General features: G+C 37.5%; 1 protein-coding gene across 5 annotated transcripts in view; it reads right to left on the reverse strand.

The window, feature by feature from the left end:
• The window catches only part of ADGRG6 (adhesion G protein-coupled receptor G6), a 136453-nt gene that overhangs the window by 5504 nt on the left and 103445 nt on the right, over positions 1-27504 (reverse strand). For all 5 annotated transcript variants that reach the window (XM_027084910.1, XM_027084928.1, XM_027084919.1 and 2 more), the window contains 8 exons: positions 26930-26975; positions 25336-25442; positions 20573-20700; positions 19374-19642; positions 18099-18195; positions 15706-15989; positions 3771-3872; positions 2979-3131 (listed from right to left, as the gene is read on the reverse strand). In XM_027084910.1, the coding sequence (XP_026940711.1) occupies positions 2979-3131; positions 3771-3872; positions 15706-15989; positions 18099-18195; positions 19374-19642; positions 20573-20700; positions 25336-25442; positions 26930-26975 (1186 nt within the window). The remainder of the gene's footprint in view (positions 1-2978; positions 3132-3770; positions 3873-15705; positions 15990-18098; positions 18196-19373; positions 19643-20572; positions 20701-25335; positions 25443-26929; positions 26976-27504) is intronic.

A 27504-nucleotide genomic window follows, 5' to 3' on the forward strand; every position in this document is an offset into this window, starting at 1 on the left:
GAAACTAGAATTTATTATACCGTGGAAGTAACGTCATACAGCTGACTACATCCTTATACTTGTTGACAAAAACCCATTTAACCCCAAGGATTTTAAAAGAAACAGAAAAACATTAATGAATTCTTAAAAAAAAAAAATACACAAGATTTTGAAATAGTTAAGTTTTCCTTAGGTACCCCCATTTCTGCAATTCATTTTATCTTCTAGTCAGTTTTCCCCATGATGCTTACTATTTCCAAATATTTTAATACTTCCAAAATGTCCTCTGTTCCAAATTATGTACTTTGTTATCTTCTTTCGCCTTTTAATAGTGGTTCTTTAGGTCAACTATTAGGTGTGTTAAGAGGAAAACAATTCAATTGGTCTAATTCCTATTCATTCACAACTGACTTACAATGCATTAAGTATTTGCATTTTAGAAGGGGAAACAAAATGAGTATCTGATTTTAAGGCTGATTAAATAAAGTAAAAAGTTCACTTATTATAAGTACAGTTGAGCCTTGAACAATGGCAAGGGTTAAGGGCACTGACCCTCCTGCACAGTTGAAAATCTGAGTATAATTTACAGTTGACCCTCTGTGTCTGAGGTTCCTCTGTAGCTGCAGTTCTGTATCCATGTATTCAGCCAACTGCAGATCATGTACTACTATTTGTTGTTTTTACTACTGAAAAAAGTCTGTGTTTAAGTGGACCTGTACCGTTCAAACCTGTGTTGTCCAAGAGTCAACTGTACAAGATGTTTTGTGCCAGGGAACTACCAATTATTTATTATAGAATTATCTATCTCAGACTATATACCTGTTATTAATTTTCTTACACAGGTGTTTCGAGCAGGAGTGCACAGACCTCTTAATTTTAGGCAAAACTGTTTGTGTGCAGGACTCAAAGGCTGCACTCAAAGGCTGGAAGAGAGTCCACAGCTTTTATTCAATTCCCCAAAATGTCCCTGACTCCAAGAAACTTTAAAAACTGCTGTACTAAGCTGCTCCAAGTTTTCAGATCTTTCTTTACTTAACCTTGGAATTAAAAACCTCAGTAAACATTCATACTTTTTTTCCACAGTGCTATCTTGAATCCCAGGCAGTGGGGACCCTAGTGGCACAAGTAAGGACGTGTGGAAGGATTCAAACGTACATACGGGTCATTTGAAATTCAAATGTTTGCAATGTGAACATTTATAGACACATTGCACAAACCGCTCCCTGCTTGCAAAAAGCTAAATATGAATCTTTTTGGTGTCATTCGCCTTTGCCTACATTAATTAGCTAAACAAATACAAAATTTATTTCCATTATCCTTTTAGAATCATCTTTAATTAGGAAAGTGCTGGATGCTGAGTGTTGAGAGCTGATTGCTCGAGGTTTAATTAGTATTTAAAAGTAGCATTTCTGCTATTTTCAATTGAAATTATTAAAGGATTACATCTTTTCACACTGCTCACTGGCTATCAAGGACTGCAAAATAGTCTTCACAGGCTTATGTCATTTTATTTCGCTTTACTTTGTTGTCCTTCATAGATTACAGTTGTTTTTTTTTTTTTTTTTTGCTTCCTTCTTTCATAAAGTATTTTTTTTAACATCTGTATTGGAGTATAATTGCTTTACAATGTTGTGTTAGTTTCTGCTGTATAACAAAGTGAATCCGCTATACATATACATATATTCCCCATATCTCCTCCCTTTTGCGTCTCCCTCCCACCATCCCTATCCCACCCCTCTAGGTGGTCACAAAGCACCGAGCTGATCTCCCTGTGCTATGCGGCTGCTTCCCACTAGCTATCTATTTTACATTTGATAGTGTATATATGTCAATGCTACTCTCTCACTTGTCCCAGCTTACCCTTCCCCCTCCCCGTGTCCTTGAGTCCATTCTCTACGTCTGCGTCTTTATTCCTGTCCTGCCCCTAGGTTCATCAGAATCTTTTTTTTCTTTTTTTAGATTCCATATATATGTGTTAGCATACGGTATCTGTTTTTCTCTTTCTGACTTAATCTCTCTGTATGACAGACTCTAGGTCAATCCACCTCACTACAAATAATTCAATTTCATTTTTTTTATGGCTGAGTAATATTATATTGTATATGTGTGGCACATCTTCTTTATATTTTTTATAAATTATAGTTTTTATAAATTGAAGTTTTGTGGCAACCCTGTGTGGTCAGATGACAGGATAAGCATTTTTTTTAGCAATAAAGTACTTTTTAAAATTAAGGTGTGTACATTTTTTGACATAATTGTATTGTACACTTAATAGACTGCAGTATAGTGTAAACATAATTTTTATAGGCACTGGGAAACCAAAAACTTTGTGTGACTCTATTGCAACACTCGCTTTATTATAGTGGTCTGAAACCAAATTCACAGTATGTCCAAGGTCTGCCTGTATTTGCACACTGTCTTCAGGATTGTTCATATACATGCTCAGTGTCAGAAAGTGTGATCATTGTAAATATCATGAAGATTCAGTAGATGAACAAAGACACGGTGTTTCTCACCATCCTGTATCACCTTCCAAGTATGATGCTCCCTATTTCATACTTAGTCAGTGACTTGAAGAGCAATTGCCAATAACTCTTCCAATGGTTAAGGACTTAGGTATTTTTTTCTTTTTTGACTGAGGAATAATTGACATATATCATTATATTAGTTTTAGGTGTACAACATTATGATTTTATATTTGTATATATTTCAAAGGACTTAAGTCTTAACTGTAACATGTAAGTAACTTTCCTACTATGCTGAAATAATCTACAACTCAATTTCTGTACTTTTTAAATAAAAACACATAACTTTTTAAAACAAGAGACCATACCTTTTAAGGAAAATTAAGTTTTAAAGCAAATGAAGTTACAAAAATATTCAGAGTTAATGATATTCTGGCAATATAGATTCAATTTTGGTTGCAATATTTTTAAAAAAGACAAAATATTCACAAAGATGTCCCAGAGAACATCTTTATCATGGCCAGAGTGACTCACCGGTGTGGCTATTCCTTTTGAAGTAGGTGGTAGAGCTGTATTTAGACTTGGATGTAAGGTAGGTTGAGTTAGAGCCAATGGAGCTTGAGGACAAAGATTTTCCTAGATTATCAGAACTCTTCTTGATGATATTGGTAGCTGTCTTACTCCAGTCTGAAAGAAATGACATCTCTCCATGAGTCTGCTGTAGGGGGAATATACTCTGCCCTGAAGAATCATCACTGCATTATTTAAGTAACTGATCCAGAGCATTAGACGTTCTGACACGCTGGCAGTGACTCACACAAGAGACTGACATGTCAACAATAACAACCTGAAGAAACATAAAAGTTTCTTACTTTGACCCTATGTTTAAAATTATACTTTAATATATTAAGGGTGAGAAGTAACCACTGGTGGTTAAAAAAAAAGTAAGATTCTTCTTCCGGGATTTTTTATATTGAGAAAGATCTCTTTGCCTAATAATGTAATTAAAGACTTCAAAAATCTGGAAAGGTATGTATGGTATAGTGGATATATGAGTTGTTAAATTAGACATGAAACCTTGGGCAACTCACTTAACCTGTCTGGAATTCACGCTCCTCCTTTGTAAAATAGGAAGGTCAGGCCTAGCGTCCTCAGATCTCTTGCAGTCCTAATAATCTAAGACTACAACTAAGCATCTTTATATACTCTGCCTTTTCAACTTGCTACCACTGGGACTGGGTTGCTCAGACCACAGAAAATCAAAATGACAAAGGTTTCTAACTACTCTCCGATGTAAGAAAAACGATCACCAACATGCTCCTTTACCCGAGTTGTCTGCTAATCGAAATCGACCACAGCAGAGGTGCCGTCTCCACTGCTTCTGAACATTCTCCTTCATAGCACAGTGGAAGATAAATATAAATAAGCCTGGGACGAAAGAAAATATAAACAATTAGGCCAAAGGACACATTTTTAAAGATAAACCTTACAAAACATATGGATTTATTTTAATTTAAATTTTTTTACATCCAAATCACTAAGAAACAGATCCTAAGGAATCTTTAGGTATGCAGTAGATGTTTTAATCCTTTAGAACAGAACACGGAGGATCAGATAAAACTAGAACGATTACATGGATCTAATTCTGTCTTTGTTTTGTTTGGTATTCGTTATGACTTAACCTAAAGACTAAGCTGAAATAGGCAATATTCAATGTAAGAGGCATTTATATTTCCCTTATATCTGTTTTAAAATTATGTGAAAACATTTCACAAAATTTAGAAAAAAAGAGAAAACGGAAAACATCCATGAGCTCATCATCTATTTCAACTTGTATATTCTAAGCTATTTTATGTAAGCATATTATTGTAAGTTTGGGCAATAGAAAAGTGGTATTTTTACAAGTCAAAAATGGGCCCAAATCAGCAAATTCATGTGGCTCCACCTGGCCTGCTTTAGTTTCTCAATACTTTAATGCAGAAATATTTCTGTATTGTCAAGTGGTCTTCATATTTAGTCGCTCCCTGCATCTATCAAAAACTAATTGTGTCATTTGTGCTTTGGGAGCCAACCCCTTTTAACTTTTCAAGGAATTTGCTTCTGCCTTTTTATTCTCCCTTTGCTGCCTCAATTTCTCCCTCTATTCCTCCATACTTGGGTTATTCCCATTACTTACAAGCATATTCTAGTAACTCTCTTTTAAGTAATCGAACAAAATATTTCTCCTTTGAGCCCCAATCTTCTTCCAGCTTCCACTTCTTCATTCCCTTTCTCAATACAACGTGAAATGGTTAACTTTCGCCATCTCTACCTTTTCTCATTTCTTTTCTTCTCAACCTGCTTCAAATACGTTACTATCCACAGCTACAAGGCCACTACAACTGCTCTTGTGAAGGTCACAGGGACTTCCCTATTGCTAACTCAGTTTTTATTCCTGTTTTACTAGATCTCTGAACAGTATTCAACACAATTGACCATTCTCTCATTTTTGAAATACATTCTTGGTACCACTTTCTCCTAGGCGTCTTCTTAATTTGCTTCCTGGTCTCTGTAGCACATCCCTCGGCTTTACTTTTAAAGGCTGACACATCCATGACTCAGCCCTGGATTTCCATCTTTTCTACGGCTACACTGTCCCAGTAGGTACTAATCATGCTGTATAAGTACCATATACTACTTTTTATATGTGCCCCCATTGCCTTCTCTCCCCCCCACCACCACCAGGATTCCAACCCACACTGCTTGCAGGACATCTTCATTTGGCTGTATCTCCACTTTGTTGCATCTCACACCCCTGATATTCTAAATAGGAGTCTTCTTCATCACTACCCTCCAAGAAACACATCAAACTCATTTCTGCCCAATAATTTGAAGGCTCTTCCTTCAAAGCTTTCCCTAACAGGTTCTTACCTGTCATTCAGGCCTCAGATCAATTGTTAACTCCTCAAAAAGGCCATCATCAACTTTTTATTTTTTATGTTTTAGATCACACCCTTGCACACACCTATTTTCGCTATAGCACAGATCATTACCTGATATTCTTGTATTCCTAATTTATTCATTTATTTCTTTGCTTAACTGTCTCTTGCTAGTAAATAATAAGCTCCAAGAGCACAGGGATGTTTGTCTATCCAGTGTTGTACTAGCCATTCCCAGAATGATGCCAGGAACTAAGCAGGAACTCCATAAATGTTTGTTGAATGAATGAATAGTAACCGTGATTAATCGCTCATCTATTCTACATGAGTTAATTGAATACTTACATGTACATCTGAATGCCTTAAATGTATTTAGGGGTAGGGGCTTACACTTACTTAGAAGGTGCTCTATAAATTCCTAATGAAGTTACTGGTTGAAAATCATTACATATGTTGACTCATAGAGGAATGCCATTATGAAAATACTAAATTTTGGTCACTGCTTTCGAATAGACAACTAGCCTATTAAAACATTCTTGGGAGGGGTTTCCCTGGTGGCGCAGTGGTTGAGAGTCCGCCTGCTGATGCAGGGGACGCGGGTTCGTGCCCCGGTCTGGGAAGATCCCACATGCCGTGGAGCGGCTGGGCCCATGAGCCATGGCCGCTGAGCCTGTGCGTCCGGAGCGAGGCCCGTGTACCAAAAAAAAAAAAAAAAAAAAAAATTCCTGGGAAATTCAAACACATTTACCTCTGAGAAGTATAAATAAGGCATTCAATGACCTAAGTAGTATTAGTAATCAGTAATAGTACCATTTTATTTATTATTATTACTATATAATTTTATACATATTTATTTAAGTAAAACACTTATTTTATTATTATATTACTAATAATACTTTATTAGTAATAAAATAATTAGTGAAGAAAATATATCCTAGTGACCTAGTTATTTGTCTAAGATGATATCAGATAGGATAGGGGAGTTCTAATTTTAAAAGAAAGCTCTAATAAATATGAATCAAATTTCATTCATTCAGAAAATACACACCCACACACACCCCTCCTGAAAGTCCCTGTGCTGTGGACAAGGAGGGAAGCTGGGTTGGGGAGGGAGAGCTGGAGACAAGAAATCGACTTGCAGCCTGGCCTGGAGCTCGGACGTGACAGGTCTCAGAGTGGGAGAAAGACTTTGCTCCACACTCAAAAGCCCTCAGAACCAGGACCTGCAGGTGGATCTACCTTCCCAGGGAGTACAGGATAGACACTGGGTTTGGACCCCATCTTCACACTCTGACTAAATCTGATTGCCTTTCAAAGCCTTCCTCACGGACAAACCCCCAAGTCCCTAACTTGCTTGCTAACATAGAAAATCCCTTTAATAAGCACACATGTTCTGTAACACGGGTAGTGTGAATACCCAAAGAATATATAAAATGTGGATGGGTTTCCCTTTGAGAATCTTTCAAGTCTTTAAGAGGTGGTGGCAGTTTCAGAGTAAAGAGAGCAGAAGGCATGGAAGCTTGAGGTGATGTCATCATAGGTTACAGATGGAGTCTGTGGTTGGAGAAGGAATCCTTTGCCTTGGCTTGACTCTATTTTTGTTAACTGGGACAGAATTTGCAGAATTGGTTGTTGGAGGTATTTTTGTCCTACAGCTGAAAATATAGCTAACCACGTGTTTCTTAAACAATTGTTTAACAAACTCACGTATCAGAGCTGTAAAAGATTAGAAACTCCAATTAAGGACTTTGGTTCTAAGGCATCAATCCTGGCATTACTCGCTCTCGGGTCCCACACTGAGCAAATGATTTTCTTTTAGCTGAGGCAGAAGTTGAAAATTTCTAGATGTTGTTTCCCTTAACACTCAGAAGTTTTTATAAATGTCATATATATCAGAGGAAAAACTTCAGAGCATATGTCTGGTGTTTTGAGGACACTGGAAGAGACCTAGTTCTTGGATTTGCTCCTTTGGCCTTGCTGGGATATTAAGATGTGAATTATTTTGAGGCCCTGATGCTGACCACAGTCACATGGGAGTAGCTTAAAGCCAAGAAAAACTGACTTAATAAAACAATTTTTTAGATTGTGCAGTGCTGCTCTGTATCATAATTACATAGCATTAGATGACACTGCCTACTTTTAAGCAACCTGTAAATACACAGGCATCCACTAAGTTTAAGAGACACATATATAAATTAGATTTAAAATCTGATACATCTCCTCTAAAATTATTTGATCGAAGTCATTTACATGCTCTGTCTCCCACTATGACTTGTGATGCTATGGGACAAAAGCAGATAATAGGCGTGAGAAATTAGAATTCTCTGGAATAAATATATTTTAAAATTCCAAGGTATTATGCAGATTCTTTAGCCGTGAGGTATGTTTCCATTTTAAATTAGAATAGGATTCTCATAATAGGTTATTTTACTATTTGTAGTAACTAGCCCTTTTCACATGAATTTAAATCAGTCTGGCAATAAATATTATCCCAAGATTATTTTAGGACAAAATATCCCTCTTAGAGTTCAGCTGTGGGAAACGTGGAAGGTATCCACATCTGGAAGAGCACACATGCCGTATGGAAAGAAATTCTGAACACTGCAAGAAGGAGGAGTAGAAAATGCAGCAGGAGAGCCAAGGGCACTTGGAGGCCAAAGTGAAAAAACAGAGGGCTAGTCCCTCTTCAGTCTTGAGGGTTTTTTTTTTTTTCCATCTACTTACAGATTTTGGTGCCAGAGCAGCACTTAAAATCACAAAACTTTAAAGAGTTTTACATTGGCATCCAAGGGAATCTGTTTGATTCTAATCCCCAGCTCTGCTCTCTTTCAATGCTCATTTCAGTCAAATATTTCCCCTTTGAGAATCTTTATATAAACCCACGCACCTCAAAGAGGCTCTTCATACCACCTGGAAAAATATGCTCTTCTAGTTTTCTGGAAAGCTGTGACCAGGGACCAGAATAATTGGTTTTTACTCCTCATAGCGCCTTACAGCTTTATTTAACTGACCAAGGAGTAGGGAACATTGCCCATAAAAGCTGGACGCTAAAATGACTGAAAAGATAGAAATCAGAGGCAAAGTCACTGCTTCATCTTGACAGGCTTGTGCTAGTTTCACAATGGCCCTTTTGGGGTGAATTTTAGCCCAGAAAATGACCACTCTGATGAATGTAAGCCAGTTCCTTAGCAATAGTTTCTTCAGGTTGATAACTGCTTGGATTCTTTATCTTACCCATACAAACCCAGATTTTATGCTAAAACAAGAAAAAAAAGTTAAACTTTCTTTAAATGAACAGATCCTAACCAGTTCTTTACCTGCTCATCCCTTGCCTTCCTTTAACCTCCATCTTTCACTAACCAGAGGTTTCTGCTCACTTTTAAAAATAACTTAGACCAATATATGAATTCAAGATATCTTAATTCTCAGCAAATCTTGCAATTTTCTCAATTAAAATAAATGGCCTTTTCCATTGTGATGGAGGAAGGGCGTTACAGGCATGTGGGAAAGAGGGCCTGTCTGTGAGTCCTGGTAGGAAGGAAAACATAAGGAATTCCACCTCACCAAGCCCTCCTAGAGAAGCACACCAGGGGCCAAGCCTGACTCAAAAAACAAGAAGGGACACCCAAGAGGGTGCTCTAAACCTCTAAATGTGGAGTGAGAAACACTCTGAGAAATCTCGTCAAGTAGTGGGTTTGGAAAAAAAAAAAACAGCTTCCTTCTAAAGTACTGGCTTTATATCCAGATTGTATGGGTTTGTGTTTAATCTTGGTCTTTATAAGAGCTGTTTAACTATTTATTTAGGAAAAATAAAGATATCCTTACATTCAATATTATGGCTAGGAATTTAGCTCCCATATAGAATTCATTCTCTTAGGTTGAGTTTTGGCAGAAACATGTGGAGCAAATGTAAAACAAGTAGCCAAAAGGATGTTCTCAGATCTCTAGCCCGACTATCAAAAGTTTTTAAAAAACTGCCCAGGAACAGCTTCCCTTGGATTTGAAAATAAATGCCATACTGTAAAATTCAGGGAAACATGTATTGTCGTCCTTTTACTGGTCTACAAAACCACTTTCAAGAAGCCTGGTGAAGGAAAACAAAACAAAACAAACGCCTTAGGTGCTCATTTCCTAATGAGTTCTTTACCAGCCAAGGGCCATTGACGCTTTCAGCAAGGCTCATCATCGATACATTCTGACAAACGACCTAAGTTGATTTTTCTTACCCTGGATAATAAAGATCCAGAAACACAATGAAGGGGAAGACTGCAGATATAGATAACTTTTCAGACTGTGAGATGGAATCCATCAAGAATTAATCAAACAAGGTGTTGGGGCAAAAAAGGATACGTGGTCTCCATAACTGATCTTTGACAAAAACGATCTAGATAACTTCTGAGCTTCCCAGCAAGCCTAAGTCCAAATCTTCCAACAGCTCATCTGTTTTGTTGTCACACAGACGTAGCCAGCTGGCTGCTGGGCTGGGGAATCTCTAGAGTTTATGACTCTCTCTGGGAACCTCTTGAATCCTCCTTTCATTCGACAAGGTGCCCTTTAGAAAATTATTTCTCTGTGGCACAAAATGCTCTGCCAAAAGATGAGTAATTTATTTCCTTGCAGTGTGTAATGTCTCGGCCAACATGATGCCATTTCAGATGCTAACGGGTTTAAAGGTGGTTCATCTCTTTACCTTGGCGCCGATTCACCGTGTGTGTTGTACATGTGATCGTGGCCCAGCTTAACCGTCAGGAGGCTCCTAACCCATCATTTTATTTAATTTTCTTAGTTTACCAATAGGATTAAAATAATAATGATAAATACATTTCTATAGATGGTTTTTGCTGAATAAGGGTAAGAGAGTAAATTTCCATTTATTCATTAAATGTACATTTATGAACAATTTTTTTAAAAGGACATAGAGACTCACTTCCTAGAAACTTTGAAATAAAAAGTTGAAAGGGCAGTAATTTGTTTTATTTTTTTGGCTCATGCTTTGTCATCTAATAATGTGCTTTTCTGTTTTCATATATGCTATGTTATAAATATTACACTGATCTTAGGTAAGTCATTAACTCTTCTAAGCCTGTTTCTTCATCTGTAAAATGGAGCGAATACCCTTTTTCTTGGGACCTACTTTTCAGATTTGCTACAAGAATTAGATCACAGATGTTGTGTGAAAGGCTTTGTGAACCACAATGCACTATGCAAATATGTTATTTCTGTTGCTCTGGGTATCTTATTGTTACTGAATGAATTACTGGCATACATGACCTCTGAGTAGACTGATGATACCCTTCTGTGTTCGCCATTGCAGTTTCTATTTGCACAACCATATGCTACATGGTATTATGCTGTCATATATACGTACAGAAGATGGGCTGATTACCCCCAAAACAATCAATATTGTTTCACGTGCATGGAAAACTAAAGTTGAAGATTAAGCTCTCAGTATGGGGCTAGACTTTAGATCCTGATGAACTTGTCAAGAGAGTTAAACCTCTCTCTATATTGGAGAAACCTAATCTAATCAAAAATGTCAAATACTTTTGTACGGTAATGAAAAAAATATACATTCCGAGATACTGTTCATCGTTTGTATACTAAGCAGCAATGTGTACAGGCTGCATCTCAGAGCAATAAATCAATCCTGCAAACACATCAATATCGCCAAGGGACACAGATGCCCAAGAGGACTCTGGCCAAGATCTTCTCAGCAACCAGAGAATTGCCTTTTACTTCTTTAGGACGAATTACATTATATTTCTTGAAGTACAGGCTAATGTTCTCAGGCATGTGAATTATGATGTACTTTCATCAAACATCTGTTCTCTTTTGAATAGCAATTTGTATACCATATAATTTTCTCAAGTTGTATTCTTTAGAAAAAATTAAAATTTCTAATAAAATGATTTGTCACTTTCATCCTGGGAAAGCAGCAAAGGTAGTTAAAGGAGTTAGAAACATAATTGTGCCTCGTTAAGAGAAGGTATGTTTATCTTTTCATCTTAGAATTAAAAATTCAGTGAAATGATTAATATATACCAATCAAATGAAGTAGGTAAGAAAAAAGAACAAAGCAATATATGGTGGAAAATTAGAAAATAATAAACTTGGTTTAAGCCTGGATTCGAGTGACTTCATTTGCTTATTCAAGTAGGTAAAATTTTAGTTAGAGCCACACAGACTATAAGAATTTTATCATATCCAGTTACCATGATTTTTTGGAATTAAATTGTATAATTATAAGTGTACCTAAAAAATAAAAATTCATATAAAAATAAAAATACATATTGAAAATAAACAAAAATAAAACATCTAAAATAAAAATACATATATAAACTTTAATATATAAGCTATACAAATATATGAGTACTGACATAGTTATACATGTATATGTCTTTGTACACACACACATACATACATACATGTATTCCTAAGAATCCTGAAAGATAAAATGGATTTTTAACATCTTTGAAAAAAATCTTTAAAGACATATACAAAAGTGAAAAGAAATCTGTTAGCAAAAGCCACTCCTCTGATACACGTGCCCTGACACCACTGCTCAAACACATCTTGTCCTCACAGGTCCCACCTCTGTAACACTACAGGGTGACTTGTGACCTTGCTGATTTTAAGATGTTCAATTATAAGCCAAATCTGAGAAGATTAAAATTTACTTTGGCATAGTTGTAGGTTTCAGAATATTGCATTACATTATAAACCTTTAGCCATTGCTAATTCTTATAATGACAGGCTTCAGTTCACTACAATATCGCATTAACATGAAGCTTTCTTATCCTAATCACTGCAGAAAAATAAGAGTTTAATGACCAAGCCAATGATAAGTGTTTTGCAGTAGCACACTTTCTAAATTTCTCTTGACTCTGCTCATGTGTCTCTAGCTCCCCCATTCCCACCATAGTCTAAAACACCTTACCTTACCTGGACCATTGCAATAGCCTCTCATCTATAGTCTCTGTTGGGCTGCTCTAATCCATTCTCTACATTATATCCAACTTCATCTTTACAAAATGTACATCTGCTCATATCATTCCACAGGCCTAAAACCTTTCAAGGACTTCCAATTGCCCTTATGAAGATCAAAACAGAGAGCCTCCTGGTCTAGCCTTTGCCTCCCTTTTGTGTCACACCCACTGCTCTGTCACTCTCCTGCTCTTTCTGGGTTCTCAGCTTATATGGTCTTTCTTTTAATGCCTTGAGTATGTGCTATAATCACCAACTACAGCAAACTTTTTGCACACGAAGTGCCCTCTACCTGAAACAGTTTCCCTCACTCCTACTCCCACCTTTCACCTAGTTAATTCTTATTGATCCTTCAGATTTCGGCTTAGACATCATGTCTTCTGTCATGTGCACTCTCAACACCACCATGTACACTTTATACAGTGACATATTGGATTAACCTTAGTCTCTCCTACTACAATATAAGCTCCATGAGACAAAGGGATCAGGTCATGTTTTTTTGCTGGAATAAAGAATACTAGAAAGAAGTCGACACAACGTAGTTCGTCTAAGTTCAACATGCATTCACCGAATTGTTTCTTTAAACTGTCTAAGTTCTACATGCTTCTCTTAATAAAGCATATACCTTTAACAACCAAGTCTCTCATGGAAGGTTCTGAAAATGATGCAAATAAAAGCCAATAAAAGCAAATAAAAGACACTATGCCTTTCCATAGTGTCCTCTGAAGCTTTTGTACAAGGCTGGCCAGTAAGGAACTGTTAGACTCATGTGCTCTGTATCACTGTCTTTTAATTTACATTTCCTTTTTAGGAGGTGTTTTTGATATCATTGGATGGGCAGAAATCTGCTCTGAATTTATATCATTTAAAATCAGCCTTAAAAGTCAGTGATTTATGAAGAACACTCACTCTGTGATGGTTTACAACATTTTTCCCTCCTGAGAGAAGACCTACGCTGGGAAAAATAAAACACCCCGATTCTCATTAATGGAAACAGAGCTGAACAGACAACTGTAACTGTTGAAGGTTGCTGAAACTGCCAGGAAATTCTAAAAGCAAAAACAAGGTTGGGCTGGCAGATTAATGTGCCTTTCATATACAATCCTGAAATATAAAACCATGGAATTTTCTAATGTTAATGGACATTTTTGTCAATATTTGTCTAGGCACTTTTATGTTGTGTATGATAGAAGAGATTAAAAAGAGGAAAACTCACTTTACAAAGGTGGATCCCAGTGCAGAGGTATTCATATGCTACCTCTTCAGTTTCCAACTTCTGGAGGTGTACTTGAGGCTTATTATTTTATTCACTAAAGATAATGAGCCTACATAGTTCCTCTGTTATGGGAGAATGGATCTGAATAAAATTTGCTCAACTAATTAATGCATATTTATGCTGGAGGAGTCTCAGACTGAATTTAGGCCATCCCCAAAGCCCCTCCCTTCTTCATCCACCAATCCAGTTACTGATTTAACAAATAATTATAGAGCACCTTCTAAGTGACAGGTTTTTCTACAGGAGCTCATGAGCTAGTGGGAAACGTAGGAGGAGAAGCAAAACAGATATGTATGATACAGAGCAGTAAACACTCTCCTGCAGGTAAATACAGACTTTTCTTAGAACACACCTGTTGGGAGCTCCTACCTAGGCATCTCTCCTGGTGAGAAGCACAAACCTGATTTCCACACTTTCCATCCCAGCTCAGATTTGTTCAACTTTAGTCAGGTCTTCCTTTCCTAGACACCTTCAAGTGTGTGACCAGTAGCTTCAGGTAAGCCAGTAATACTGCCCTGCTCAAAAAGATTCCAAACTTTGTCACCTCATTCCTACTGGAGTGTGGGCTTCATGGAGCTTCCAACATTAAGGAGTTTCATCAACAACACAGGGTATATCCAATGTCTTATAGAATGTTATTGAGTTTTCAAAAAAATACTTTATGTTCAATTAAGCTTAAAAGTTAAATTCATCCTAAAAGGGAACCCTCCTATGCTGTTGGTGGGAATGTAAGTTGGTGCAGCCACTATGGAAAACAGTATGGAGGTTCCTCAGAAAACTGAAAATAAAATTACCATATGATCCAGCAATGCCACTCCTGGGCATATACCCGGACAAAACTATAATTCAAGAAGATACATGCACTCCTATGTTCATAGCAGCACTATTCACAATAGCCAAAACATGGAAACAACCTAAATGTCCATCAACAGAGGAATGGATAAAGAAGATGTGGCACATATACACAATGGAATACTACTCAGCCATAAAAAAGAACGAAATAATGCCATTTTTAGCAACATGAATGCAACTAGAGATTATCATACCATGTGAAGTAAGTCAGAAAGAGAAAGACAAAAACCATATGATATCACCTACACGTGGAATTTAAAACACGACACAAATGAACCTACCTACAAAACAGAAACTGACTCACAGACATAGGGATCAGACTTTTGGTTGCCAAAGGGGAGAGTGGGGAGGGAGAGGGATGGACTGGGAATTTGGGGGTGGCAGATGCAAACTATTACATTTAGAATGGATAAATAACAAGGTCCTACTGTATATCCAATCTCTTGGATAAATCATAATGGAAAAGAATATTAAAAAGAAGAATGTCTGTATGTGGATAACTGAGTCACTTTGCTGTGCAGCAGAGATAGGCACAACACTGTAAATCAATTATACTTCAATAAAAAAAATTTTTTTAAAGTTAAATTCATCCTACAGTATACTAGGGTAAGTGTTACGGAATCTGAAGCATGACAGTAAGCTCCTTGAAGGAAGCCTTGTATTTCTGAACAGAGCAAGCCATTTGTTAGATTGTTGAATTGACTGCCATATCTTATGAAGAAATAAGCATTTCTGAACTAGATTGTTGGTATTTTTTCTGAAATCCAAGGAACCAAGGAATCAAATTGAATTGCTCTGTCCCTGCACAGAGTCTAAAGATTCTTCTGGCCAAGAGCACTACACCCACATGGTTCCATGGATAACACCAACACTCAGCAAAACTGTAAAGAAAGCAAACTTCATCTATGCCTCTCTTTACACCTCCCATTGGGCACCTCCTTGCCTATATCCACTCATGCAACAACATATATTTATTGAGCACCTACTATATTCCAGGCATAGTTCTAGGTGCTTGGTATATATATCACTGAAAACAAATAAACAAACTGATGTTCTACCTCTTCTCTCCATTCAAGGTCTTTTTCACGAGTACCCACCCTGTGCCTGGAACTGTGCTCAGCACTTGGGATAGTGACTTAGAAACTTAGCATGGCATCTGTCCAACAGTGAAGCTCTTTGCAAATATGGTAAAATTAGAAAGGGAAAATGGTGCGGTTACCATTTATCTTACCTTGTAAAGAATTGAAGATGGAGAAAAGGTACATGAAAGGGACATTCAAAGGTCCCCAGGCAAAGAAAGCAAACCCCCACGTCATGCCCAGTAGAAACGTCAGGCTGACCACACTGCGCAGGTTCCTTAGAACCTCCTCGCGTAGCGTCCGGCTGCTCCTTTTGCCATTCCTCCCGCAGATCTGCACCATCACCACAATGAACATGGCGACATTCAGGAAAAACATGAGTCCAAAATACCCGGCACAGGTCACATAAAATATGACAGGATCTTTAATCCAACAGCTTAAAGGAGAAGAGACAAGAAAGAACGAGATTTATCATCACGCCCTGTTTACCTAAGACTCCTCCTGGCTAAGTTTGGGCTTCTGCAGATTTCATAGCTGGGCCTTCCTCAAATGCCTTTAGAAAGTCACTTCATTTTCTTGGGCCTCAGTTTCTTCCTCAATGTTTACATAGATTTGTTTTTGTTTTTTGCTTTGTTTTGGATAGTCATCCTCTTAATACCTAGTTATTTAAGTCAACAGTTAAGAAAACAAGGTGGTCTCCTGAACTCTGACTTGGCATGAAGACACTCTGTTTGGCTCACCCCAAACCAGTGCGCCTGCACTCCTGAAGGTGGGAAACTTTCTCGGTCTCCGTTGTAGTTAAAGGAGGGCCATGTGGACATGGTTCTACAAAATGATAATGGAAGCAGAGTCTGCTAAGGATTTTTACACCTATTCTTGACAGACTCAGCTGGCAAAGCCCTTATTCCTTCTTTCTGCTTCAAACATGAATGCAAGCTCTGCAGCTGTAGTCATCATCTTATATCGAGGAAAGAAAGGCCAAGAGAGCTGTAGAATTGCTGGTCCTAACATTTTCAGCCACAAAATTAATGCCAGTTGTTGCCTTCTTCCAAATCTTATCATGTCTTATCATGTGAGAAGAGTAACTCCTACTTATTTAAGACACACGTAATTGTGGATTCCATTACTGTGGACAAAATAATTCCTATTAATATAATTGGCTTAGTTGAGGCAAGACCTTATTGTAGAACGCTGATATTCTTATGCTGACACTTCTCATACACAATTAAAAGGCTTACATCAATCATAACATCCTTATGAGATCAGGAAGGATACACTTGATATTCAGAATGATATAGATTGGAAAATAGATGAAAGTAATTTTAAAGGGAACTAAGAGTAAAATTAAAATACTGCAATTTGTGGATGCCCCAGTGCCTAACTAATACTATGGAAGTTCTTAGGTACCAAAAAATATTAGAAGAATTATTTAAGACAATTAAATTAATCTTAAAATTCGAATGTAAGTGGTCATCATTTTGGTTGTGTCTTTCACCGTGGAACACAACCTTCACAAAGGCAAAAGCTGTCTTGAACATCTTTGAGTCCTATAACCTGATTCCTGGCATATAGTAAATGCTCAATTAATGAAAGTTGTTGCTGGCACAACAACTTAATAAGTCGTACTTTAAAGTTCTATAAGAGTTGACTCACATACTTTTTAAGTTCCCTTATTTAGAACATATGTATTGACTTCTACTTTTAATATATCTTATTTTAAAGGTCCCCCAAATGACACTGCTTGTCCCTGGAGCTAATCTTTCTTTCCATATGGAAGTTCCCCTAGAATCCGAAATTCCTGACCTAGATCCTTTATTTCCGACTAGTTCTCGTGGGGGCTTTGGACTGCTACTTTGGAAATATAAACAGGAAGGCCAGGAGGAATGGAACAGAATTGGATACTGACTGGATATAAAATTTTTATCCATCCATGAAATGTGCACAGAAATGTGGCATCACAGTCTGGAATAAACTCTTTATTCATTCAGTAATTCATTCAATCAACAAATAATAATATTGAGTACCATGTACTACATAAAATACAAGAGAACTAATTGCCAAAACTGAAGAGTTTAAAAACCTTAGCTTCAGTGATCTCACAGCCTGAAGGGAAATTTCCAAATTATTCAAGATCCACTCTCTCCACTTCCACACAACACTCATATTGGCACTGAATCCTTCACTGTCCGATGCTGCTACTTAACTCTCTCGAAGATGTGTGTGGTTTAAGGAGGTGGGAGTATTACAGAATCTCCTCAGATAGAATAGGTCTTCTGTGTCTAGAAGATAGTATCTTACACTTCTTCTGAATTCCCCCCGATGAGAAAGCACAACATTAATATGGAAAAGCAGCTCACACAGTTCAGAGCATTCAACCGAATTCATCTGTGGTGTAGCAGAGACCTTGGCAAAGACATGCAAGTACACTTTAACCTTCCAAAATAGAAGCTCACTCACTATTGGGATGGAAACTCACACTAAACTTCAGCAAACAGAGGATATATACTCATCACAAATAAATTCCCAACAAGCTTTTATTACTTACAATTCATCACCTTGTTCTTTTCCATAACTCTCTTTTCCATAAACTTCATTTTGGTTTCTGCTTGCTAGAACAATGGACACAACTAAGGCAGGCAGACCTGTTATAACAAGACCATGATAGAAACAACTTTTCTGAAGCATCTGTAGACTGCTTTATAAGACTGATAATGGCAAGGGGAAAAAAAGAAAGAAAACACTGCATATCATAGAATCAAATTTCTTAGAACAGGCAACTTGGTTAAAAACAACAATAAAATCCCTTTCGTGGTGTGAAACATCCAACTTTAATTAGAAACAATCTAAACCTACTCTTAAATGACAGATATTTAAATATTCTGTTTGCTTACTGGTACCCACTAGAGTACCAGGACCTGATTTATACTGTATGCTGCACCAGAAAATGTAGTTTCATTAATGACACCTGTCAGACTGCCTGAGTTCAGGTAAGAAGGTAACTACAGCTTCATTTTGCCCCTTTCTATAGAAAGAAAAGTCTTTAGAAAAAGTTGGGGGGAAAACAATGGGGACATAAAGTCTTTATAGTCTTTTCTCTCAGGAGGACCAATATAGTATTTCCATGTATATTTCAGTGGGGAAACGCTACACCACCTGAATTCCCTGAAAGGTGCTTTTGTTGTCTCCTAAGGTGGTACTAAACACCTTGGAAACATCTCATTTCTACATGGCTATCTGAAAAAGAGATTTGTGAGAAAGCTCGAAAATGCCTGGCCCAATACAAAACCCAGATAAAGGAGCCCAATTAGAAGACTGCAAACAGGATAACACAGCTGTCCATGTGCGGCTGAGGAATCATGGTAAGAAGCTCAAAGCAAGAATTCTGTCAGTATTCTGGTTGCACACACAAAAATAACCTTCTTGCTCAGGTTTCCAAGACATGGGCATGTGTTTAGGGCGAGTGGAGTTAGGAGTCTGAGCTGGCCTTTCTATTTTGAAATATAATAGAAATGCACCACTGTCTGCCAGCTGCCTCTTCAGACTTGCGTGGGCTGGCTCTGGACACAGGAAATAAGGTGGTGGTGACTCAGGAGAGCAAGGGTTTTTTCCCTTTACTCCTGACTTTAGTGAGGAATGTTGAACAGTTTTTAAAAACACCGTTCTGAGGAAGCCCCTTCCTTAGGTTATGTATATCACATCCACATCATTCACAATTTTGAAGTTTCTTTTAGCAGTGCTATTCTTTCAAAATAGGATTTTCCTATGAGAACCTAGTGATTTCCATGATAGACAAAAAGAAAACAAAATTTAGGAGGCTTACCCCAGCCAATGATGCAGAATTTCAGTATGTATCGGCGAATGTAAGTGTTAAATACTTTAACCAGAGCAATGTACATATGAATCGCTTCTAGCCCCATCCACGTAAAGGTAGCTAGAAGGAAGAAATGCAGCAGGGCTGCAATGGCCGTGCAAAGTCCATCCACATGAAACGAGGTGATCCAGCCATCCAGGAGGAAGAGGAGATTCAGGAACAGCAGGGCTGTACTCAGATTCATCAAGATTTTGGAGGGATAATCCCTTCGTAATTTTCTTATAAAGGACAAAAGAAAGATATATGAGAATAATATTGTAAATAAATCTTCTAAGCACAGGCAGTAAATTCGTATCTTATACAGCTCTGCAATAGCCTAGGTAGTACCATCTTTATGACATGGTTCCACTAGGAGGAGGGCTAAAGATATAGGAGTATTTAGCAAATTATAAAGACTTTTTTAAACACTAATTTTATTTCAAAACTGTTTCCAAAATTTCTGCTTGGTTACAACAGATTGATTTTTTTTGTTTTGTTTTGTTTTGTTTTTGCGGTACGCGGGCCTTTCAGTGTTGTGGTCTCTCCCGTTGCAGAGCACAGGCTCCGGACGCGCAGGCTCAGCGGCCATGGCTCACGGGCCCAGCTGCTCCGCGGCATGTGGGATCTTCCTGGACCGGGGCACGAAGCCGTGTCCCCTGCATTGGCAGGCGAACTCTCAACCACTGAGCCACCAGGGAAGCCCAGACTGATTTTTTTAATCCAGGAAAAATTTTAGATTTACAAAAAATGATATCTTTGTTGAAAAGCAATTTCCATAAAATTTGTTGAAGTTTCTTGATTTTTAATAAGGTCAGGATCCTTTTTTTAAAAAAATTTCCTGTTTCAAAACCAATTTTATAAGATTTGTGAAGCAAATGTTTTCATCTTTTACCATGTAAAAAGCATTTCATACAATTGTTATTTACTTAAATGCTAATCATCTCTAACAGGCTTAAATACATTTTAAATAGAAATATAGTAACTATAACTTAAGATTCTAAAGGTGGGAAATTCGTGATATATCTTACAAGAAATCTGAACATTAAAACTGAACCACTGTGCGTGATTCACAAAGTGTATATGTGTTTTTAAAAGCTGAGGCAATTCTCTTATTCACATTCTGGGACAGTTAGCTGTGGACTTGGCAGACAGAAAAAACAAATACTTACTCAAAAGCAACATATGTCAGGAGGGTAGCTGCTGAAAAAATAGCAGATATTCCACACCCAATATTGGTAATGAAGGTGAGAACTTTAGTGTTTTTTGAATCCAACTGTGAGGCAGTTCCTTGAAGGTCCTACCAAAAACATGAGAAGCAGTTGTAAGAATCTCTCTTTTCATGAAAACGGCGTTTTGTTGTATTAGAAAGGTCACTGATGGCCCTTAGAATCTCAGCTCAATCTTAGGGGCTAAAAACAACAGTGTAAATCAGGACATGCGTACCTCGTTTTATTGTGCTTCCCTTCACTGTACTTCGCAGATACCGCATTTTTTACAAACTGAAGGTTTGTGGCAACTCTGAGTCAAGCCATTTTTCTAACAGCATCTGCTCACTTTGGGTCTCTGTGTCATACTTTGGTAATTTTCACAATATTTCAAACTTTTTATTATTATTATATTTGTTATGGTGACCTGTGATCAGTGACCTTTGATGTTACTGCTATGATTCACTGAAGCTCAGATGATGGTTAGCATTTTTTAGAGCAATAAAAATTTTTTAATTAAGGTATCTACATTGCTTTTTTAGAGATAATTGCTATTGCACATTAACAAACTATAGTATAGTATAAACATACTTTTATATGCACTGGGAAACCCCAAAATTCGTGTGACTCATTTTCTCTCAATATTTGCTTTATTGCAGTGGTCTGGAACTGAACCCACAAAAAAATCTTTGAGATATGCCTGTACTGGAATTTCCGTTTATCGCACTCTTGTGGATCACTCCGTGAAACAAAAATGTAGCATTATTTGAGAGAGTTGCACATTTTTTTTTTATCATTACCCTGTTACCCAAGCTCTTTGCACATCAGTATAACTAGAAGAGCAAAACCACTGGGGCCCTAACAAACTGGAGAGGAGGTCATTGTCATGCATAATAAACGACCAGACCCTTCCTATCGTTTGCAAGGCTAGGGACACAAGTGAAAATGGAGGCCACCATGGCCCCGTGACCAAGCCTTTAGGTGGGCCCTGGGTTCTTTGATTGGTAGGGAGGGGCTCAGCCGAGACAGCCAGAGGCTGGCGCTGGTGTGTGGCTGCCCAGTCAGAGAAGAGTGCTGAGGCTCTTACTGTGGTCATTTCAGAGCTAGGTATGTATCAGGTGGGGTGGTCTCTGTTTTTTTTTTATTTTATTTTTTTTCATAAATGAGAAGCCACCAAGAGTTTGGGGGTCATAGTTTTTTGATACCTATAGACCTGAAAGGGTGCCACTCAAAAGTGTTAGGGGTGGTTGTGAGGGGGAAAAAGTCAACATTTTCTAGCATGTGAATACGAAGCCTTAATTTTAATTTCACTGTGCAGAGGGAGGCAGACTTGCAAAGTCCAGGCCTGGTAGGAAAATCTTTCTTTTCTTCCTTAAATGTAGAATTGGGTTAGGGATAAATCTTGAATGAAGACCAACCACGCAAGCCTTGGTTGGAGGAGAAAGGCATCTCCATTATGCAGATGTTTGAAAACGGAGCCTTCTTGGAGAAGGGACATATTCCAAAAGGAATATCTGGTTTAAACTTTTAGGTCTTAAACTACGAAAAAAAGTTTGTGTTATAAGTTCTATAATGTTAACTTTCTTTACTTTTAACCAAAATGTCAATAAAATCTGCTACTGAAACAAAGACCTCCAGGAAGTGGTATCTGTATGAGTGTACGTGTGTGAACTCATGAGACGGGGCTCAGTTCCAGGTTTGGCTGAGGCAGGGAGGAGCTGGTAACAGGTTCCCTGTAACACCAAGAAATGCACAAAGTGATGGAATTCAGTGGGCGCAGAGACTCAGGTCAGAGAGGACCGTCCCTATCCTCCTCTCCCGGGAATCCCTGAAAACACTGGGAGGAAGTGGGACTCCCACAGCACACGGGATGGGGTTTGAGTCAGTGCCACTTGACTCACTGGTAGCTTTTACCCCGACCAACATTTCGGTTACTCCAGGATTTGACGAGGTCAGAGAAATATCTTGGGAACCTCCAAAGGGCTTGTCATTGCCTCTTGAAAAACCTACGGCTCCCATTTAGATGAGGCAGTATACTTGCAAGTCACAATTAAAGCCACAATTTAAAATGTAAATTGAAAAAAATAATGCTGTTCACGGTTATACATTTACACACAGTTCTCATGCTGTTTTATACTTTTAGAGAATGAAGAATATGAAAATATTGATTCCTCTGATTTAGCCAACATGAGAATGTACTAATGTTAAAAATATGAAAATCAGCTTTACTACAAATAAATGTAGCAGAGGATATGAAATTGTTCATACATTTGTAGATTAGAAGATATAATTATGAATCTGGGGTATGTTTTCAAATTTCTCATATGGTGAATGTGTCATGGGGCAAGGTGGACTCTGGGAATATCTTACACAAGTGAATACAGAGTTTATACATCAAGAAAGACTCTTAACAAGGTTGTGGTGATCTGGAAAAGCTGAAAGGATATGGGCACATCACCAGAAAAGATGAATTCTGGGAAGTTTTTCTTCCAGAAGTTTAGAATCTTATAAAAGCAGCTGCAGTGGAAAATGGAAAAATAGCACTGAAAAATGCACATATCCATATACCTGTAAAACTAATTATTTAATCAAATGACAACAGAAAGAGTAATATATAATTACAAACTCATAACAACATTTAAACAATATTTGGAAAAACTAACCATTCAAAGTAACAGGAAGCCAAACCTTGGTTACTTATAGGTCATCTCTGAATAGTGACTGTGTTACTGTTTCTATTTATCTAATATTAGACTTACAACACACACAATCATGCTCAAACACACATGCAGTTGAAATAATTCAATGAATTAAGCTAAAGCTTACATACCTGAAAGATTAATGACGCAAAACAAGCGTTTTATGAAAGAATGATGCTGTCACTTTTCAGAAAAAAGAGAATATGGAAGAAAACTGAGGGTTTTATTTTTAATTACTTAGGGAAAACATGCTATAGTTTAATTGTTCATTTTCATGGTCTGGCAGTAAATGAAAACATTTATATTTTGGGAAAGTTAAGCTGTTTTTTATGACTGTCCTCTTTTTTTTTTTTTTTTTTTACTGTTTTTTTTCCCCAGCTTTATTGATATATAATTGGTAAAGAAACAATTGCACATAATTAATGTATACAATTTGGTGAGTTTGAACTTATGTATACACTTGTGTTAACATCATCACAATCCAGGTAATAACTATATCCATCGCCTCCACAAGTTTCTTGCGTTCCTTTTTCATTTAATTTTGTTTCTGAGGTAAGAACACTTAACGTGAAATCTACCCTCCTAACAAATTTTTAAGTCTACAATACCGTATTATTAACTATTTTATATAGCAGATCTCTGGAACTTACTCCCCTTGTATAACTGTAACTTTATATACTCATTAAACAACTCCCCATATATCCCTCCCCCCATCCCCTGGTAACCATCGTTCTATTGTCTACTTCTATATCTTTGACTATTTTAAATGCCTCAAATAAGAGGAATCACGCAGTATTTGTATGACTGTCCTCTTTTTAAATGACTTGGTCTTATCCCTCAGAGCTTTAAGTACTGGATTGTCAGGAAAATTACAACGTGCACGGTTGCTATATGACAATAGCCATTTACATAGGCCAGGTAGATCCATGAGCCAATCACTGCATCCCACAGTTCCTCGCTGCTTCCTTCCAGTCCCACAGGAAGTAGCTGTAAGATTTAAGGGACGGGATAAACATATCTTGATGTCTCTGATTCGAATTCGAAAAGCTTTATTGCCTCGGTACACATTACTCCCATCTCCAACTAAAAAATAAATTTGGTTTGATCCCGCTTATGGAAGCTATACAGAAACAATGGCTCTGTTATGATCTGGAGGGTGTACTTCACACCAGGAAAGTGTCTGCAGACACACAAGCGTATCAGGTTATAAGGTAAAGGTGTAAGTCTGTGGATGCCGTCGCACAAGTTGCTGGTTGTAAGGTGGCTCTTGAAAATTTGGTGGGCTGAAAAAACATATCAACGCAATCTAATCTCTGCTTAAAACTGTAGAACAGGCTGGCTAATGAGATAAAACTAGGGCCAAGGGAAAGAAAGCAGGAAGAAAGAAAGGAAAGAATGATATGAAGGCCTAGTGGTGAGTGAAACGTAACACCCATCATCTCCATTGCAGGCTTGAAGCCTCTGTGCTATCCTAGTCACTAGTCTAGCCTAACAGGCTGTGATCTCTAGAGAGGGATTGCAGTCATTTGGGGGTAAAATTGGATCACCAAGCACAGTACCTGGTACAAAGTAACATTCAAACATACAAGTGATAACATATTATAAGAAAGAAAATTTTTGATGAAATTTTTCATAGCACCCTTCCATGTTAGTAAAACCCGACATTTTCTTCCTCTTTAACTTTTCTGTCTCTCCCTCCCTCCCTCTCTCTCCATCTCCCTAACTCTGTTTCTCTCTTAATTCAAGGGTTTCATGGTGATTTGCTTGTTTCTGGGATTATTTATCATTACCGTTAAAGCCAAAGGAAAAAAAAACAGTAAGATTCTTCTCTATACTTATCTTGCACTTTTTAAACATATGATCTCTCTCAACAGATTCTTCATCAAGAATCAAGATTCAGGATACACATGAAAATTATCAGGAAGAAAATTTCCCCAAACACATAATCTAAAAAGGTGGACTCACAAAAAGAAATATGCCTTCCAAAATTATGTCATTTCAAAATGTGTTTAGATGTTCCTCCCCTACCATCAGAATCCCAAAGTGGGTCAGGTGGTTACACAGGCAGACCGTCTCGCTGGCGTCTGAATCTTTGTGTGCGACACATCCTGAAGTGTTCCAAAATCCAGAACCTTCTGTAGGAGGAAGTCAACAAACAGTGTGAAAATAACAGTAGGTCAGTCCCTTCTCTGTAATGGATGAGCTTTTTCCCTTGGGGAAATATGCCTCAGACCCTTCTGCTTTGCAGTTTATCTGTAAAATGGATACTATCTTGAAAGCTGCTAATACACAGAAGAATTTCGATTCCTGGGATCCTAGAATGTTAGTGCTAGGTGGGCAGTCAGAGGTTAGGTGGTGGTTTTCGACTGTGTTCTACTGAAGTGCTTCAGGGGTCTGCGAAAAATTCAGTTTTTACATTTTAATACATGTTAATATTTCAACATGTATTTTACTTATTTAAGTATATTTATATAATAGATTATATGTAATATAAATATATATTGAACATAAATATATTAATATATGAATTGATATATAATTTATTTATTTAATATATTTTAAAGTCAACTTCCATAAAAAGAATATCCCTTTTCAAATATGTTATATACTAACAAAGTCTCTAGAGATCAGCACAAGTTTTTACCCCCTTGGTCAATCTATATCTCTGTGAAGACATGAGAACAAAGGAGGTCAGCTTCCTTGGAACATGCTCTTATGTACAAAGCAGTCACGCACAGAGACAACTTACTACAAATGCCTTTAACACATCTTATCTGACTTTTGCGGTATGCTATGGAATATGAACAACTCATATATTTGAAGGGTATTTTAAGACTACAAGGTGATATCATTTGTAACTATGTAGCTAGTAAATTAGGATCTTCTCAAAACTGCAACTAGAAACCAAACAACAAGAAAAACTTCCCAGCTAAGACTGGAGTATCAAAAAAAGAGGCTTGGGACACTGGCGCTTGTTTGATTGGGACACCATAATCCCACTGGGGAACCCCAAGGGAAGGTGACGCTTATAGGGCAGAGGTGGGCGGTTTTGCCACTTCCCTTCCCTTCACAGACATCTCCACACTTCACACCTAGTGATTACCCTTAATTCTGCCTTTCTCTCTTGACTGTCAAATGTCATTCTGGAGGCAGTTCAATTCTTTCAAGTAACATGCATCCATTATAACCAATCCTATAGTTACAATCCCCTAATATGATTTCCCCCCATAATCTGTGGTCTGGAAGCTGGATTTGAAATTGCAGGCCTTGTGCACATCAAATACCCTCCTCAGGAGTGTCCTAGAAGAATGTGGTCAAATGTACATTGACATTCATCTAGAAGTAGCAATAAAAACGTAAGCTATAGTTTATAAATAACTGAAATCAGAGGTGGTTTGTTTAAAACAAAAGTCAAGTCTGCCTATTTCTTCTTGCAATGAAGGAAAAGTTACAGAAATTAGAATTCGCTTCCCAAGCTACCTAAACTAAATTTTGCAGCTCAGTTGCCCTCAAACTTACATTGTGACTCACTCTGATTTGGGATGGAATTAAAGAAAACGGGGGTGTCTAACAATGTTGAAAATTCAGTTGTTATTAAGACAACCAATATTTTAAAACGTACCGTTTTTGTTCAGATCCCAGAAGGCACAGATGGGATGAGGCACAGCCTGTATTAACATAAGAACAAACATGTGAAATTGTGTTTCAAAGAAATAAAAAATCATACAATTTGAACATGGGAAAAGAGTAAAAATGCTAAGGTTTTCACAAAGAAATAGGTCATAATTAGTCACGGCAATATGACCAAAGAACGGCAGGCAGTTTAGGGGTTTGCTCTCACAGACTTCAAATGGAAATCAACTATAACTCCAGAGGAATCAGGTTACCATTTACCTGCAGATTACTAATTATGTCTCATCATAAAGTGTAATTCTCAGCATTTAGCAAGGCTCTTTACACTAAAATTTCACTTCATCTTCAAAACTCTCCTTTATGACTAGGTATGTGCCCAAAAGAACTGAAAGCAGGGACTCAAACAGATATTTGTACAACCATGCTCACAGCAGCATTACTCACAACAGCCAAAAGGTGGAAACAGCCAAAGTACCCATCAATGAATGAATGGGTAAACAAAATGTGTGTGTGTGTGAGTGTGTGTGTGTGTGTGTATGCAATGGAATATTACCCAGGCTTAAA

This window comes from Aethalodelphis obliquidens, unplaced genomic scaffold (assembly GCF_003676395.1).
Source record: "Aethalodelphis obliquidens isolate GAN/ISIS:26980383/991018 unplaced genomic scaffold, ASM367639v1 scaffold3, whole genome shotgun sequence".
Classification (NCBI taxonomy): Eukaryota; Metazoa; Chordata; class Mammalia; order Artiodactyla; family Delphinidae; genus Aethalodelphis; species Aethalodelphis obliquidens.